The sequence below is a fragment of the Hyla sarda genome, chromosome 2 (assembly GCF_029499605.1).
Source record: "Hyla sarda isolate aHylSar1 chromosome 2, aHylSar1.hap1, whole genome shotgun sequence".
Classification (NCBI taxonomy): Eukaryota; Metazoa; Chordata; class Amphibia; order Anura; family Hylidae; genus Hyla; species Hyla sarda.
Window position 1 is genome coordinate 477,517,392 of NC_079190.1, and position 16,808 is coordinate 477,534,199.

General features: G+C 43.2%; 1 protein-coding gene across 1 annotated transcript; it reads right to left on the reverse strand.

Annotated features, from left to right (window-relative positions):
- Positions 1–7,518: 7,518 nt before the first annotated feature.
- ADAMTS1 (ADAM metallopeptidase with thrombospondin type 1 motif 1) lies at positions 7,519–13,914 on the reverse strand. Its single transcript, XM_056559460.1, has 9 exons — positions 13,160–13,914; positions 11,879–12,228; positions 11,500–11,632; positions 11,002–11,169; positions 10,503–10,789; positions 10,024–10,210; positions 9,757–9,929; positions 9,061–9,236; positions 7,519–8,815 (listed from the first exon to the last, which is right to left on the reverse strand). Exons 1-9 carry the CDS (start codon positions 13,731–13,733, stop codon positions 8,080–8,082), a joined length of 2,784 nt encoding a protein of 927 aa, XP_056415435.1. The 5' UTR covers positions 13,734–13,914; the 3' UTR covers positions 7,519–8,079.
- Positions 13,915–16,808: the final 2,894 nt, after the last annotated feature.

A 16,808-nucleotide genomic window follows, 5' to 3' on the forward strand; every position in this document is an offset into this window, starting at 1 on the left:
CACACACTGTACCCCTGAATATAATTCTGCTACACACTGTACCCCCTGAATATAATACTGCTACACACTGTACCCCTGAATATAATGCTGCCACACACTGTACCCCTGAATATTATACTGCTGCACACTGTACCCCTGAATATAATACTGCTACACACTGTACCCCTGAATATAATACTGCCACACACTGTACCCCTGAATATAATTCTGCTACACACTGTACCCCCTGAATATAATACTGATACACACTGCACCCCTGAATACACATTGTACCCCTGAATATAATACTGCCACACACTATACCCCTGAATATAATACTGATATACACTGTGCCCCTGAATATAATACTGCTACACACTGTACCCCTGAATATAATACTGCCACACATTGTACCCACTAAATATAATACTGCCACACACTGTACCCACTGAATATAATACTGCTACACATTGTACCCCTGAATATAATACTACCACACACTGTACCCACTGAATATAATACTGCTACACACTGTACCCCTGAATATAATACTGCCACACACTGTACCCCTGAATATAATACTGCCACACACTGTACCCACTGAATATAATACTGCTACACACTGTACCCCTGAATATAATACTGCTACACACTGTATCCCTGAATATAATACTGCTACACACTGTACCCCTGAATATAATGCTGCCACACACTGTACCCCTGAATATAATGCTGCCACACATTGTACCCCTGAATATAATACTGCTACACACTGTACCCCCTGAATATAATACTGCCACACACTGTACCCCTGAATATAATACTGCTACACACTGTACCCCTGAATATAATACTGCCACACACTGTACCCACTGAATATAATACTGCCACACACTGTACCCACTGAATATAATACTGCCACACACTGTACACACTGAATACTGCTACACACTGTACCCCCTGAATATAATATTGCTACACACTGTACCCCTGAATATAATACTGCCACACACTGTACCCCTGAATATAATACTGCCACACACTGTACCCACTGAATATAATACTGCCACACACTGTACACACTGAATATAATACTGCTACACACTGTACTCCTAAATATAATACTGCCACACACTGTACCCACTGAATACTGCTACACACTGTACCCCTGAATATAATACTGCCACACACTGTACCCACTGAATACTGCTACACACTGTACCCCTGAATATAATACTGCCACACACTGTACCCCCTGAATATAATACTGCTACACACTGTACAACTTAATATAATACTGTCACACACTGTACCCCCTGAATATAATACTGCCACACACTGTGCCCCTGAATATAATATTGGCACACACTGTGCCCCTGAATATAATACTGCTACACACTGTACCCCTGAAAATAATACTGCCACACACTGTACCCACTGAATATAATACTGCCACACACTGTACCCCTGAATATAATTCTGCCACACACTGTACCCACTGAATATAATACTGCTACACACTGTACCCCTGAATATAATACTGCCACACTCTGTACCCCTGAATATAATACTGCCACACACTGTACCCACTGAATATAATACTGCTACACACTGTACCCCTGAATATAATACTGCTACACACTGTACCCCTGAATATAATACTGCTACACACTGTATCCCTGAATATAATACTGCTATACTCTGTACACCTGAATATAATACTGCCACACACTGTGCCCCCTAGATATAATACTGCTACACACTGTGCCCCCTGAATATAATACTGACACACACTGTGCCCCCTGAATATAATTCTGCCACACACTGCACTGTCCACGGGTTGTGTGTGGTATTACATCTCCGCTTCACTCACTTCAATGGAACTGAGCTGCCATACCCTACACAACCTGAGTGTGGCGCTGTTTTTGGAAGAAAACAGCTATGTTTTTCTCACCCAAGACATCCTTACATTTTCATTGTGGCCCACAGCCATTCCTTTCAATCCTCCTATACACATGCATGTCCGGTTTGGTCAAGCATGCATGATTTTTCAGTGGAGGGAGGGGAATAAAAGCTCCCATACACTGTTGAGAAAAGTAATTTGAACCTGACAACTATGGGGGATTCAAATTTATGAAACCTGTCCAGAGGAAAAGTTGCCCAGTTGCCCCTAGTAACCAATCAGATCGCTAGTTTCATTTTTCAGAGGTCTTTTTGAAAATGAAAGAAGCGATCTGATTGGTTGCTATGGGCAACTTTTCCTCTGGTCAAGTTTTGATACTGTAAATCTCCCCATATCTGTATGTGTAAGGGGGGGGGGTCTCCTGACTCTCCCTTAACAGAAAGGTTATGTTCACACGGTAGCCAGAATCATCTACCACAGAAATTCCACCGTATGCACAGCGCAGCAGAATCCTATTGAAATCAATAAGACTCTGCTGCAGTGGAATGTCTGTGTGGCATATTCTGGCGGAATTCCACACTGACATTCCGCGGTGTGAACATACCCAAAGCAGAAAGGATCAGGTGTCTTGAATTTGGACACTCCCTGTAGACAGGCTACTTACACAGAGGTGTCTGGCTGAAACTCCCTATGGAAAACACAAGCACACTCGGTTGAGCTGAGCATGCATGTCTATGCGGGAGGGGGTTCAGAATTTGGCCGTTTGCCAGTTAGCTATTGATGGTGTGTGAGTACATTATCTCCTATGAGAACAAAAAGGATAGGGAGTCAAACTACAGTCTACACTAGTGGTCTCCAAATCGTGGATCTCCAGTTGTTGCAAAACTACAACTCCCATGCCCGGACAGCCGTCGGCTGTCCGGGCATGCTGGGACTTGTAGTTTTGCAACATCTGGAGATCCACAATTTGGAGACCATTTGTCTACACGTTTGCACTAACACCGATTGAATACCATATGTTTAGCATTTGTATCTCTAAAGTTGTAACACTTTTCCTGCCCTCTTGTAAAGTTTTTAATGGACTCCCTCCCTTCAGAAGTTTCTTTAGTAGAAGAGGCGACACCCCGGGTAGAAGATGAAGCAGCATGAAGTGGGATTCTAGGAACACATATCATTGGACCGTATCAATAAAAATGAGTGCAGATATGAAAAAGCAGGGGTGCCGACCAAACCAACCAATCAGATCGCTGCTGCCCCACCCCCGAGCAACGACAACTATAATCCGATTAGCTGCTATGGAAAAAACTACTTCAGATACAGGAGCCCCCTATCCCTTATGTTCTCAGTCCGCTCTCTCTATAGGAATGTCTGGCATTAGAAAATAAAAAAGCTCAATGTTAATTGTATGGTACAAAACGCACCAGCTGTTTCCATGCACCCCGCCGGCAATGACTGAATAAGGATAAGGGTCGACAAAGCGCATTTTTACAAAGTGTTAGTCTTTTTGTTCTCAGAAGAGCATCAAGCTGTGTACTTAGTCATACTATGAAAGTCCATAAGGGATTAAAGGGGTACTCCGGCGCTTAGACATCTTATCCCCTGGGGTCCTGCCGCTGGGGACCCCCGTGATCTTGCACGCCGCACCCCGTTAAAATCAGTCCTGGAGCGTGTTCGCTCCGGGTCTGATTACTGCCGATCATGGGGCCCCCTCAATGCAAGCCTATGGGAGGGGGCGTGACATCACAACGCTCCGTCACAACGCTCCGGCCCCGTGTACGTCAGTAATCAGACCCGGAGCGAACATGCTTCAGGGACTGATTTTAACGGGGTGGGGCGTGCAAGATCACGGTGGGTCCCCAGCGGCGGGACCCCCGCAATCAGGCATCTTACCCCCTATCCTTTGGATAGGGGATAAGATGTCTAAGCGCCTGAGTACCCCTTTAAAGGGGTACTCCCCTAGGAAAAAAAATATATCAACTGGTACCAGAAAGTTAAACAGATTTGTAAATTATTTCTATTTAAAAATTGTAATCCTTCCAGTACTTATCAACTGCTGTATTTTCCAGAGGAAGTTCTTTTCTTTTTGAATTTCCTTTCTGTCTGACCACAGTGCTCTCTGCTGACACCTCTGTCCATTTTATGAACTGTCCAGAGCAGGATAGGTTTCCTATGGGGATTTGGTCCTACTCTGGACAGTTCTTAAAATGGACAGAGGTGTCGGACAGAAAGGAAATTCAAAAAGAAAAGAACTTCCTCTGTAAAATACAGCAGTTAATAAGTACTGGAAGGGTTAAGATTTTTCAATAGAAGAAATTTACAAATCTGTTTAATTTGCTGATGCCAGATGATAAAAAAAAAAAAGTTTTCCATTTAAATCCCGTGCATAGGCCCTTTATGCTTTGTGGGTTCTGAATTGAGAGGCACTGAACGCTATTATTTCTGGGGGCAGAATAATTCCGTAATATGTCATATTGGAATACATAAGAAATGCACATGGGGCATATTACTACAAAACAAACCACAATTGGATCCAGGTTAATAAACTTCTCAGTTAATTGAAAGTTTCCATGTACTACAGAGAAACTCTGATAGCAGCCAGAACACCGACGTGTTTCTGGTGCCTGGACACCCTTAATCGTGACTTACAGGTGCCTAGGCCACAGAAACGCCTTAGTGTTCCAGCTGCTGTGGGATTTTTTTCTGTAATGCATGGGCACTTACAATAAACTGATATGTTTTTAATTGTATTTTCTGGATCCAATTGTGGTTTGTGTCAAGGATGGAGGACAGGGGATCAAGAGCAAGGAGCAAGAGTCAGTGGAACCCGTGAGCAAGGTGTGCTGGACAAACAATTTCCAATGTTTACTTACAGACATAGTACTAGCCTTACTTGATTAATCAGATTCTTAATGTTATACGTGCACAAGCCCTAAAAGGGGAACTCTGGTGGAAACAAGTGGAAAACAAATGTTTTCTAATCAACTGGTGCCAGAAAGTTAAACAGATTTCTAAATTACTTCTATTTCAAAATCTGAAGCCTTCCAGTACTTATCAGCTGCTGTATGCTTTAGAGAAAATTGTGCAGTTCTTTCCAGTCTGACCACAGTGCTCTCTGCTGACACCTCAGTCCATGTCAGGAACTGACCAGATTAGAAGCAAATCCCCATAGAAAACCTCTCCTGCTCTGGACAGTTCCTGACACAGACAGAGGTGGCAGCAGAGAGCACTGTGGTCAGACTGGAAAGAACTTCAAAAATGTCTCTGTAGTATATCTGTAGCATATTTCAACTGATGAGTACTGGAAGGATTAAGATTTTAAAATAGAAGTAATTTACAAATCTGTTTAACTTTCTGGCACCAGTTGATTTGCAAAAATTTTTTTTCCACCGGAGTACCCCTTTAAACCGAGTCCTTATTATGTTATTGTAAGGTGCAATCTGTGTTCTCCTTTCCTAAAAATACGTTTCAGCCCTTTGCCAAGTGGCGGATTCCTCTGAAAGAATGAACATGTTCATTCTTTCGGTGGAATCTGGACAGGGTAGCATAATCCCACTGAAAACACCAGGAGGCTGCTGCAAGTGGAATTCCCCTAGTGTGTATGGGCCCTATATCTTCTGGATTAGAAAGGGGGTTAAAGGAGATTATAAATGATCATCTATTCAGAGGACAGATCACCCGCTGGCGAGAATTAGGTATCCTTTTGCCAAGTGGTGATTATGCACAGTATGTGCGCTGCCACTACATTCACTCGCTATGGGACTGATGAAGATAGTTGAGCCCCACCCTTGGATACCTTGGTCAGTCTCGTAGGGAATGAATAGAGCAGCATCAGACGTGCTTGAGCACTGGCAAGAACTAGGTTTTCACCATTCCACCGCTACATTTACTTGGGTCACGAACTCCCCCCCCCCCTTCTTATGACTGATTAGGTCTTAACATTCAGACCCCACAGATCAGATACTTAAAAGAGTACTCCACTGCCCCAGCATTAAGAACATTTTGTTGTGAAAGCTGGGTGCATCCTGCAGGGGTTGTGATGTCATGGCATCAATGAAAGTCTATGGGAGGAGGCGTGGCAGAAGACTTGTATTGAGGGGGTGTGGCATGACACCATGAGGGGGCATGGCTGTGACATCACGACCCCTGCAGCCCGCATCCAACGTTCAGAACACAATGTTCCCAGCATTGGGTTAGTGGAGTCCCCTTTAAAGTCTACCTGTCACTTTAAAAAATGCTTTTGAAACGTGCTAAAGACAAGTCACAAGTTTTGATCTGTCGCGGACAGAGTGTTCAGACCCCGACTAACCATTAGAATGAATGGAGAGCGAAGTGCAGAGCTGGGCGCTTCTCTAGTCCCCTTGCTGTGCCTGGGACTGAGAAAATCACATAGACTTACACTGTAAATTGGATTCGGTCACGTGGCAGCGAGCTAGTAGAGAACGAGATTAGGGCTCTCTTCTCCCGGCTCATTCTAAAGATCAGTCAGGGTCTTAACACTCAGACTCCGACCAACCAAAATCTTTGACATGACTCTATAGCATTTCAATTTTTTTTTTTTTACGTGACAGTGGCCATTTCAAACCTATCCTGTGGATAAGTGATAAAGCCTCTTTAACTTTTAAACCAAAGCAAACAATTTGGAGCCAAGTATAAGAAACCACTATAAAGATATATACATTTCAATGTTTAAGGGTGAAACTACTGGAGGCTCCCAAAGTCCTGACGTATCTACACCATTCATTGTGTCATAACATCAAAAAAATCAAAGAAGGTCGAGGAATGTCAAGGTGTTCTTTTAATAGTTCTAGTTACATATAATAATAATAATAATAATAATGCATAAATACTCTTTTATCTTGTTATAGAAAGCGATAACTTAAAATATAGTCGGACTGGTCGTACAAAAATAAATAGGTATATGATGTGTCATAGGGTTCCCTTCATGGAAGGAGCTGAAGCAAATACTTATGAAGTATACTCTGTATATAGATATATACACACGCACGCACTCATTCACTGAAGTCATATTCTCCAACCTGACACAGATACTTGACACATGCCAGTTGGCCAACAGCTGCGGATGGACCGGCTATCCCCAGGACTGTCTACCAAATATATTTCCATATTGCACATCTGGCATATGGAGCATTTATATACATTTTTTATGTTATATCTCTATGTATGTACAATCTTATAGTCTATACTGGCCTTAAATTTAGAGCCCCCTCCCCCACCCCATTGGCTATGTTGTTGGTCTCCTTAGAAGAGCTTTGCAACCAGATGTTAAAACCCCTGAGGGTGAACGTTCACATCTGGATGTCAACTCTTAGAGGGAAGTTTTACTATAATATACAAGTGACTCTAATGCATGCAATACAAGTCCTATACATAAGGTCAAACAGATTTGTGATGTCATTTCATTAGGAAAACTTGTGTATTATAAAAGTTTAACACCTCCTACTATAGATTATAGTTTTTGTGTGACCTGTATAAGAAAACATGGTCCACAGCCCTAAGGCTTAATATGATCACATGACCATTAGCTATGAAATGCCTATAATTTACAGTAGAGGGTTAAATGTACCATTATATTGTGTATTTTATTCCCCCCCCCCCCCCCCCGCAAAAAAAAAAAACCTTGGTCCACCTAATCTGCACGTCTCACATAAATGAGAATATGGCTTTGTTACGTTATAAAAATATACTGATATGATAGCAGCCATAATGAATTATTCAGATCACGTCCAGCTCCCGATCTTGCCCTTCTTAACTGAGGTAGGTTAACCCTAACCAAGGGCAAAATCCCAAAAAACATCTGAAGGCCCCTTAGAAATTGTCAATGGTGGGCTTCTAATCTTTAAGGAGCCCGGGTAGTTTTAATATATAATATGGCTGCCATGGATTGGGCTTTATTGTTTAACCCTAACTGGTAACAGACTCCAAAAGCTTTAAAGCAAACCCATAATGCCCCAGGGGGTCTAAAGATGAAGGATGTAGAGACAGTAATATGCCCTTCTCTCAAACCTACGTAACTTATACCATCTGTTGGTTCAACCCATCCAGCAGATATTTGCACTGTTCCTGCTCAATAAACTTTCCATCTTCTGGTTTGTACAATCGACCAACCCGTTCTACACGACCTTCAGCATGTTGATATTTTTTCAAAGAACCTAATAATATTCTCGGTCAGACGCTGTTTAAGTGCAGATGGAAACAGTACAAAAGTCTATTAAATGTTTTGGCTTCTTTAGAGGGTCGCAGTTGTCTTGAGGCAAAGTGCTCCCCTCATAAGACACGCACTTCAAGAGTCTCTTTCTAAAACCCTTCCCACAGGTCTTAGAACACGAAGACCAATCTCCCAATTGCCACTGGGGACAGGGAATGTCTGCACATGACCGGACATCGTCTGGCTTGAGCTCATTCGGGCAGTCTTTTGAAGGCTGACCCCTTAAGTCTTTGCACTCTACAGATCTTCTCTGCCAGCCTAATCCACAAGTCTTTGAGCATTCACCCCATTCTCCGATAACCCACTCGGAGAGAATTGTTTCTTGTATAGCATTGAAGGATTCTTTCTTCTTATTCAAAGGCTTTTCTGGTTGAGCTGGTTTCTTGACAAAATAAATGTACTTGATTTTCAGTCTTTGTGAGTCTCCCACAGTGAGGACTTGTATGGTGATGGATTCCCTCAGAGGCTTGAAGCTGCGGATCCTTTCGAGTGATGCAGTGGAGCCACTGTATGTCAAAAAGTTGCCATTGTAGGAAATGTCCTGTTCCAAAGTGGATAAAGTGTAGTCACCATTGAGGATGTAGGTGCCATCGGCCGCCTTTACAGCCAAGTAGCTACCATCGTGCATTGAACCTCTACTGTTGCGTTGCTTGATTTCAATGTTTGTTGCCCCGGCTGGGATGGTGACAACATCGTGATACCCGGCTCTACAGGAGAAAAAAAATAGCATTTAAAATAAATTTCTGCAAACGCATGAAGATTAAGAAATCCTTACTTAGTAACAGATTAAAATGGACTTTAGTCCTATGAATTAAGCTGTGAGTTTATAAAATAGCTAACCCTGAAACCCTAGGAAAGTCATTAAGGTGACATTGAACTACTTCATCATGTATGATCCTAAATAAAGGATAAAGGATTATGCTGCTGAATCCTACACAAGCAATGAACATACCTTGCTTTAGTAAATGTCCCAGATACTTTCTTGCAGGTTGAGCCATTCCCTCCACAGACTCCACATTTGTCAAACTTCTTGTTGGAACCTATTACACGATCACAGCCTGCCTTGACACATTGGCCTTGGATGCATATGGAGGTTGAGTCTGGACTACATGGCGTACCATCGGCTACCTGCAGAGGACAAAGGGATAGAAAAAGGATTACATTCAACATCTGGAACACATAATGTGCACTACTAAGATATTAGTTCTATCTTGCAATAGTTTAGGTCCATTTCACAGCTCCCAGAAGCTCTTGAGAGACCACAGACTGGATGAGATGGTCTGGAGCTTATGGATGTATGTGCCCAGATGAGCTCTAACCCAAATAAATCTAATGGACATTATTGGTTGTACAACCAAACCACTGAAGTGAGTGGTAACAGAACTTTCAGTCTAGAGCTTTACAGGTCAACATCAAGTTCTGATCGACAATCCGGGGCATAACTATAGGGGGTGCAGAGGGAGCAGTCACACTGGGGCCCTGGTGACTAAGGGGGTCCCAAAGCACATATGCCCCATAAGAGACCAGTATTATAATTGTTGCATCTGGTTACATAGGCTACAAGTTATGCCTCTGTCCACAAATAAGTAATGCCCCATTACCTAACATCTGCTAATAGACAATACAATGTATCATTCTATGAACTTACCCTGGGGTTCAGCACGAAGAAAAATCCAGTACCCTTTGCACGGCACACGAGTTTGCAACGATCCTTAGGACGGACTCCTGCAAATTTAGGTGTCCATTCGACATTGGGTCCATTCCCAGGAGTCCTGGAGATGTCATTATGAGCTTCACATTGCTCCTCTCTAAATGTCTTGCCTGAGGATATTAAAATATGGTGCTTAGTACCTGAGGACATTGATGTAAAAGTAAACCATATTCAGATTTTGGGCACTTTCTTCAGGACACTCACCATTATTTTCAGGGCAGTCCTGGATGTTGCATGAACGATACTGAACCCTTTTGCCTTCACAGTATTTTCCACCATCCTTCGGCACTGGGTTGTCACATTCCCGAACAGAGTACTGGACTCCACCGCCGCAAGTTCTAGAGCATGCTCCCCATTGGCCCCATGTTCCCCAACCACCATGTACAGGAGTCTGGAATAGAATAAGCAAGGAACATTACTAAGTAGTACTGTATATAACTTCTACAAAACTAACCAATATTCATGGACTATAATTTGTACAAAATCTTCTAGATCTAAGGTCTATGTCAGTCAACATGGCTAACTATATTGAATGTTGACTTGTTCAGATAACAATTGCAGCAGGGATTGTATTAATTTAAAATGGATAAAATCTAAGCATATGTCTAGAGTTTATATTGAGTTATGTTTACTTCATTCTAATAACTATATGCAAAGGAGCAAGTGAAGAAACGTGGATGTACCTCATAGTGTTTCTTGTCTGTCATTTCTGTGCACTTGCCCTTTAGACACCATTTCCCTTCTCCACAACTGGTTCCATCAGCCCAGGGGAAGTGTTTGGTTTGGCAGACGAGTAGTCCTCCAGAGACTCCGGTGCACCATAAGGTCGTACACGTGCTGGCGGCATCTGGACAATGTCTGGATTCCTCTCCAAATGTAAATTGGCACTGTTTATTGGCATCATACAGCATTCCAGGGAGATCTGATGGAAGTTGGATGGGTCTGCTGGGCTTGTCCAATAAGCACTCTCCTAGTTGAGTAATAGAGAAGTATTTGAGTACAGTGTTTGTCAGAGAACATGTTCTCACAGACCATGACATCGCTCTTGAATGCATGCCTGGTCTGCTTTGCAAGCTGAGATCCTACTAGAGAAACATACTGCACTAGGTATTGACACCCACCCTGCTAAACTATATCTAAGGGCATGAGACATACCCAAAAACATCTAATATGAGGACTTACCATGCCCATTGTCCAAGAAGGAGGTGATCATAAATGCGCTGCAAGGAGACCATGGTTCATGTCTATCCAGATTGGACAGCATAGACGCCATCATATGGGAATCCTTATTCTCATTATTGTATCCAGAACACTGTTTGGCATCGTCATGCGGCATATTGAACACATGACCTGAAAACATACATTTTTATGGTTATAGAAGTATGCCGGAAACTTACTTTGGAGAAATGCACTTTTACAGTTCTTCACTAAACTCAACAATGCACTTGAGAGAAGTCTTCCGCTCATATATGTCCAATATCAATATCCTAAGTGTTTCCTCATCGTAAACGTTTTAGCACTTGAGGATGCATTCTTTCCTGGTTTCTATAGCGACTAGGCAGAAAATCTCAAGAAGCCTGTCCTTCTGGTGTCTCAGTACAAACATTAAGCATTTCCTTCCTGAATTGTTTATATAAGGCCTAAGCTATATCCCAGAAAAAGCCATGTGGAGGCACATACCTAGTTCATGGGTCGTGGTGAAAGCCGCTTGCAGGCCGTCATCTTCAATGATAGAGCAACTGCGACTTGGATCACACACGGTTCCAACATCGGCCATCCCAAGGGTATCACATGTCTGAGCTCCGCAAAGATCCTTAAAAAAGAAAATAGCAGATTCAATATTAATTAGATCAAGGACAAAAGTTTGGCAGTAAATGCTTAACTTTGGCTTGGAGCCCTGGCTGGAACGCACATAAACATTTCAGAGCACAGCATGCCCCCCCCCCCCCCCCCACATCCCCAAGTTTACAGCTGAATTTTATTCTATTTATTATTTATATATCTTGACTGGACTACTGGACTAAAACACAACGGGGAGATTAGGATGAGAGTCAATTACCTGTCTTGTGAACAGAATGGCGGTATCATAATGTTCTGCATGGCGGTCGCTGGGTGGGTTGTGCTGCTTCTGCCAGCTGCAGAAGTTTCTCAAAGTCAGGGCAGCGTTGGAGGACACCTCCGGTCCCTTCTGCTCATCGTAGATGACCAGGATCTTCACCACCACCAGGCTGATGGAGTTTCGGATGCTGGGATGCTTGTAAAGCTTGGCAGCTACGGACATGAGGGTCAGGAGATAGTGCTTTAAATTGCTCCCATGGAATTCGGCCATAGACTGGTCGGCCACCAGCATGGTTTCTAAATAGCGGGGGCTGGAGACAAATCTCTTTTTCCGTGAATTTCCTCCTGATCCTGCAAAGTAAAAAAAAATTATAATAAAAAGTCAATGGGGCTACAAAGTATGAAATTCTTTCAGATCTGCTAAATCTATTCCTGTGGTTTGGGTCTACATTGTGTTGTCTATGACTGGCTTGTAAGGAGATCTGAGTCACCTTGTACCTTAATAGCGTTGAAGGAACTGATGTAAGATCATTCACTTCCACATGTAATCACAGAATAGAACTTGTGCCGGCTGCCAAGCTGCTGGCTGCTTCCCTGACCCTGAAACCGCAGCACCTTTCCGCAGACACTGTACCCCTTGTCCGGACTTTTTCAGCTTCTGAATTAACACTTTCCACCCCAGCTAACTTCATACCCGTTCTGTACATGACAAACCCAATGCCCCTCCTCCTTTACCAGGCTGTCATAATCCTCCATTATGTTCCATTTGTTATAACAATTAACTTCACGTTTTATGAATGAAAATTTAGGTTTTACAAGTCTTGTAGAACAGGGTGCAAAAGGCAGAAAGGTATAATTTTACTTCTAATGAGAACGGTCTACAAGCGCCGGCATGCCCCCCCCCCCTTTTTTTTATTTTATTTTTGCAATGAGGTCATTCCTAACTACTACATAATTTTGTTTTAACACCTTAAGTTCCACAAGTGTCCTGCAAGTCATGCCCCCGGCTCCATGTGCTTGCAGCCAATGACACAGCCCTGTGACTTGGCTGTCTGGCATGACTCCAGGGCATGGTGCCCTACTGATTCATTGGCCTGAGAATACCCAACCCCCTGGGGAAATTAAGCAACTTTCATTTCATTTGCAAAAATGTTTCTAAAAAAATTAATTTTGTTAATAAATATTTTAAAATAATATATATATATATATATATATATATATATATATTATTATTTTTTTTTTTTTCAAAATAAAGCAGCAAGTAAAAGGAATTGGACCTTACCTGGTGGGGCCATATGTTGCCTGGACTGTGGCTCCTCTGAGTCCAGCTGCTGCTGGGACATGTCCGTCACGCCACACTTTGCCTTCACGCGACTCCTCTTGCTCAACAGATGTAGAACCATAGTGCTGGTGGATGAAGCCATGGTCAATGTGTGGTTGCTGGGCTGGATGAAATACTCTTCCCCTCGGTGATAGAAGGCTCCTCGGATCCCTGCACAGAGACTCAGGGCTGCACTGCTAGCTGGATCTCCATTGACAGTGCCAGAGTAGAAGCAGTCGGCCAAGTTGGTAAGAGGTTCTGCAGAGTCTTCTCCAGTAGACTTGGGTTTACCCACATATTGCAAACTAAAGTCCTTTGCGAGGAAACTTGGGTCAGGCTCCAACTCCAAGGTGAGGGCTTCTCCAAAAGCATCCAGGCGGTATATCACCTTACCATCTTGAGCCGGACCTTGGTCACTGTCTAGCCTGACAGGGACCACCAGTTCTTCTTCCATGGATACCCCTAGAACAATCCGGGCATAGACCAACGCTGCCATGCAGGGCAGCAGATACTGCACACACCTCATCCTTAGCATTTGGATAAGAGGTGATCAATAGGTAGGCACAAAGTTTGCTCAAAGGTGCGTTATTACGCCAAAGCTTGATGGCGACAAAAAGTTGAAGGGAAAACTTTGGGTCTGGTAGATGACTTTGCTGGGAGCTTTCAATGCCTGTGGGCTCAGCTAGGAAACCAGCAACTAGCAAGCAGCTTTGCTCTCATTGACTCTGGATCATGACTGCAGGAGCCTGACACCCTGTGCCGGAATTTATGGGGCTTGCCCTGTGAGCCCTCCCCTTAAGTCTTTGAAGTGATGTGATCTCATTTCGTGCGTAGTCCTGGAGGAACAAAACCCTTCCTTTATGCTGGATCCTGGCCAATGTCATCAATCATGGGGATGGGATGGAAGAAGAAGGGGGGGGGGGGGTGTTTGGAAGCAGCTGGCTTAGAAATTTGCAGCAGGAGCACGTCTTTTGTCAGTGACATGGACTCTAACTTTGCAGTCGGTGCCACCTTAAACCCGTTCTTGTACACTTTATAGGACATTGCAGTGGCATGCATTAAGGAATAGTGTGGATTCGCCATTGGGAGCCTAGAGGCCAAATTTGCACAACTTCCTAATTTTTTTTCTTTACTTTTCATCATCGTCTTTGAGTCAATGATCTACGATTAACATAGAAAGTTAACTCGGTCGCCGACAGATGCAGCAGAGCTGATTTTCTCACCTTAAACCGGTGTTTCCTAAGAAGGGTTGCAAAACTAGCAAAACTATAACACTCAGTATGCTGGGAGTTGTAGTTTTGCAACAGCAGGAGGCACCCCTGATTGGGAAACAGTGCTGTGACGTGCTGTGAGTCCTGTTAAGTGAAAAACTCAGCTCTGTTCACAGATTGCACAGGAGTAGCAGAGCTGGTCGGCTGTCCATGCATGCTGGGAGTTGTAGTTTTTGCAACAGCTGAAGGCACCCTGCTTGCAAAAATGCGACGTGATGTGCTAAGCCGTGCCAAGTGACAAACTCAGCTCTGCTACTCCTGTGCACAGATTGCACAGGAGTAGCAGAGCTGGACGGCTGCTCGGGCATACTGGAAGTTGCAGCTGGAGGCACCCTGCTTGCGTGACGTTACCTTGAGTGGTGCCAAGTGACAAACTCCGCTCTGCTACTCCTGTGTACAGATTGCATCGGAGTAGCAGAGCCGGACAGCTGTCTGGGCATGCTGGGAGTTGCAGTTTTGCAACAGCCGAAGGCACGCTTCTTGGGAGACACTGCCTTAAACAGCGCCGTGACGTCACCCTTGAGCCGTGCCAAGTGACAAACTCAGCTCTGCTACTCCTGTGCAATCTGGACAGCTGATGTTCTGCCTTTGCAGGGTCTTTTTTTTTTATTTATTTTTTATGGAGGGCGGCTGGCAGCGGTTACAGCGCCACATGTTAACAACCTGGTATATATGCCGTAACGGAGCTAGCTAGCCCCCTACATGAGGTAATATCAATTCTCCTCCACTCCCCCACCACCACCAACCTCCTGCCTTGCCACATACTATCAAGGGTCTTAAAAAAATCTTTAAAAAAATTAAAACATAATAACTTTTGGGATAGTATTAAAAAAAATAAAAAATAAAAAGTCAACATGTCATATTACCTAGGTGTCTTGTAGACTTCGGAGAACTGGGAATTACATGGCTGGGAGTCAACGCCATAAAAGCCCCATTGCTCCAATTTCAGAATTTTTTTTTTTGCGCCGAGGAGGTTAAGGGGTTAAATCCGCCGTGTTTTTTTTTTTTTTTTTTTTTTCGAAAACTGGGAGTTTTTTTTTCCCCAGTCGTTGGCTAAAGGGAAACGGTGGGAGGGCTCAAACTGGAAGCAGATGCTGTGCAAAGTGCTGGAGCCGTACACTGGCTGAGAGTCTCTCTCTGCAGAAGGACATTGAAGTCCTGTAGGTTCCTCTGCTGGACGCTTCCACTGGGGCGCATGCACAACGTACGCTTTTTTTTTTTTTTTTTTTCATGCTACTGTTTACCTTTTGGCAAAAATAAATGAATTAAATAAAAGTAAACAAAAAAGTAAAAAAAAAAAAAAATTATAATAAATAATAATAAAAAAATAATAATATATATATATATATATATATATATATATATATATAAAATAATCATAATAATAATAAAATAAATAAATAAATTAAAATAATAAAAAATGTATTCTAGGTCGTGTGGCTCTCCAGCTGTTGCAAAACTACAACTCTCAGCATGCCCTGACAGCCTTCGGCTGTCAGGGCATGCTGGGAGTTGTAGTTTTGCAACAGCTGGAGAGCCAACAGTTGGGCTTTTCTCATGTGACTTTCTCGGGCGTACGTACGGCTATGTAAAACTTAGGAAATTTGACAGCATTACACCTCGGGGTGTCTTACGACACAGTAATGCGGTTTATTAGGTATTAAGACCCGATTCTGGTAAATCAGGCAACGTCAATTCTTTAATCCTGTGGGAACTCCAGGATCATGTAAGAGCTTCAGTCAAACATCACAGGGCATCATGCCCAGCTATGGGACCCCACCTTGTGACCTTTCGGTGACCGTAGTAATGGTTGGTAAGGACCACCCAGTAATACAACCTCAACATCAGAGCAGAAATGCATGGGAACTGAGTTCCTGCACTTTTTCCACAGCAGGAACACTGTTCCCATTAGCAAGGAACAGGAACTCACCCAAGATTTCCTCTCAAGGGATGGTCTAATTTTTCCAGGACTTGACCCCTGCTCAAAATGTAACCTTTAGGTGCCCATAGTTAAAGGGGTACTACACTGGAAAACATTTTTTTTTTAAATCAACTGGTGCCAGAAAGATAAACAGATTTGTAATTTACTTCTATTAAAAAATCTTAATCCTTCCACTACTTATCAGATGCTATTATGATCCACAGGAAGTTATTTTCTTTATGAATTTCCTTTCTGTCTTACCACAGCGCTCTCTGCTGACACCTCTGTCCCTAACAGGAACTGTCCAGAGCAGGAGAGGTTTGCTATGGGTATTTGCTTCTACTCTGGACAGTTCCTAAAATGGACAGAGGTGTCAGCAGAGAGCACTGAGGGTCAGACAGAAAGGAAAGGAAATTCA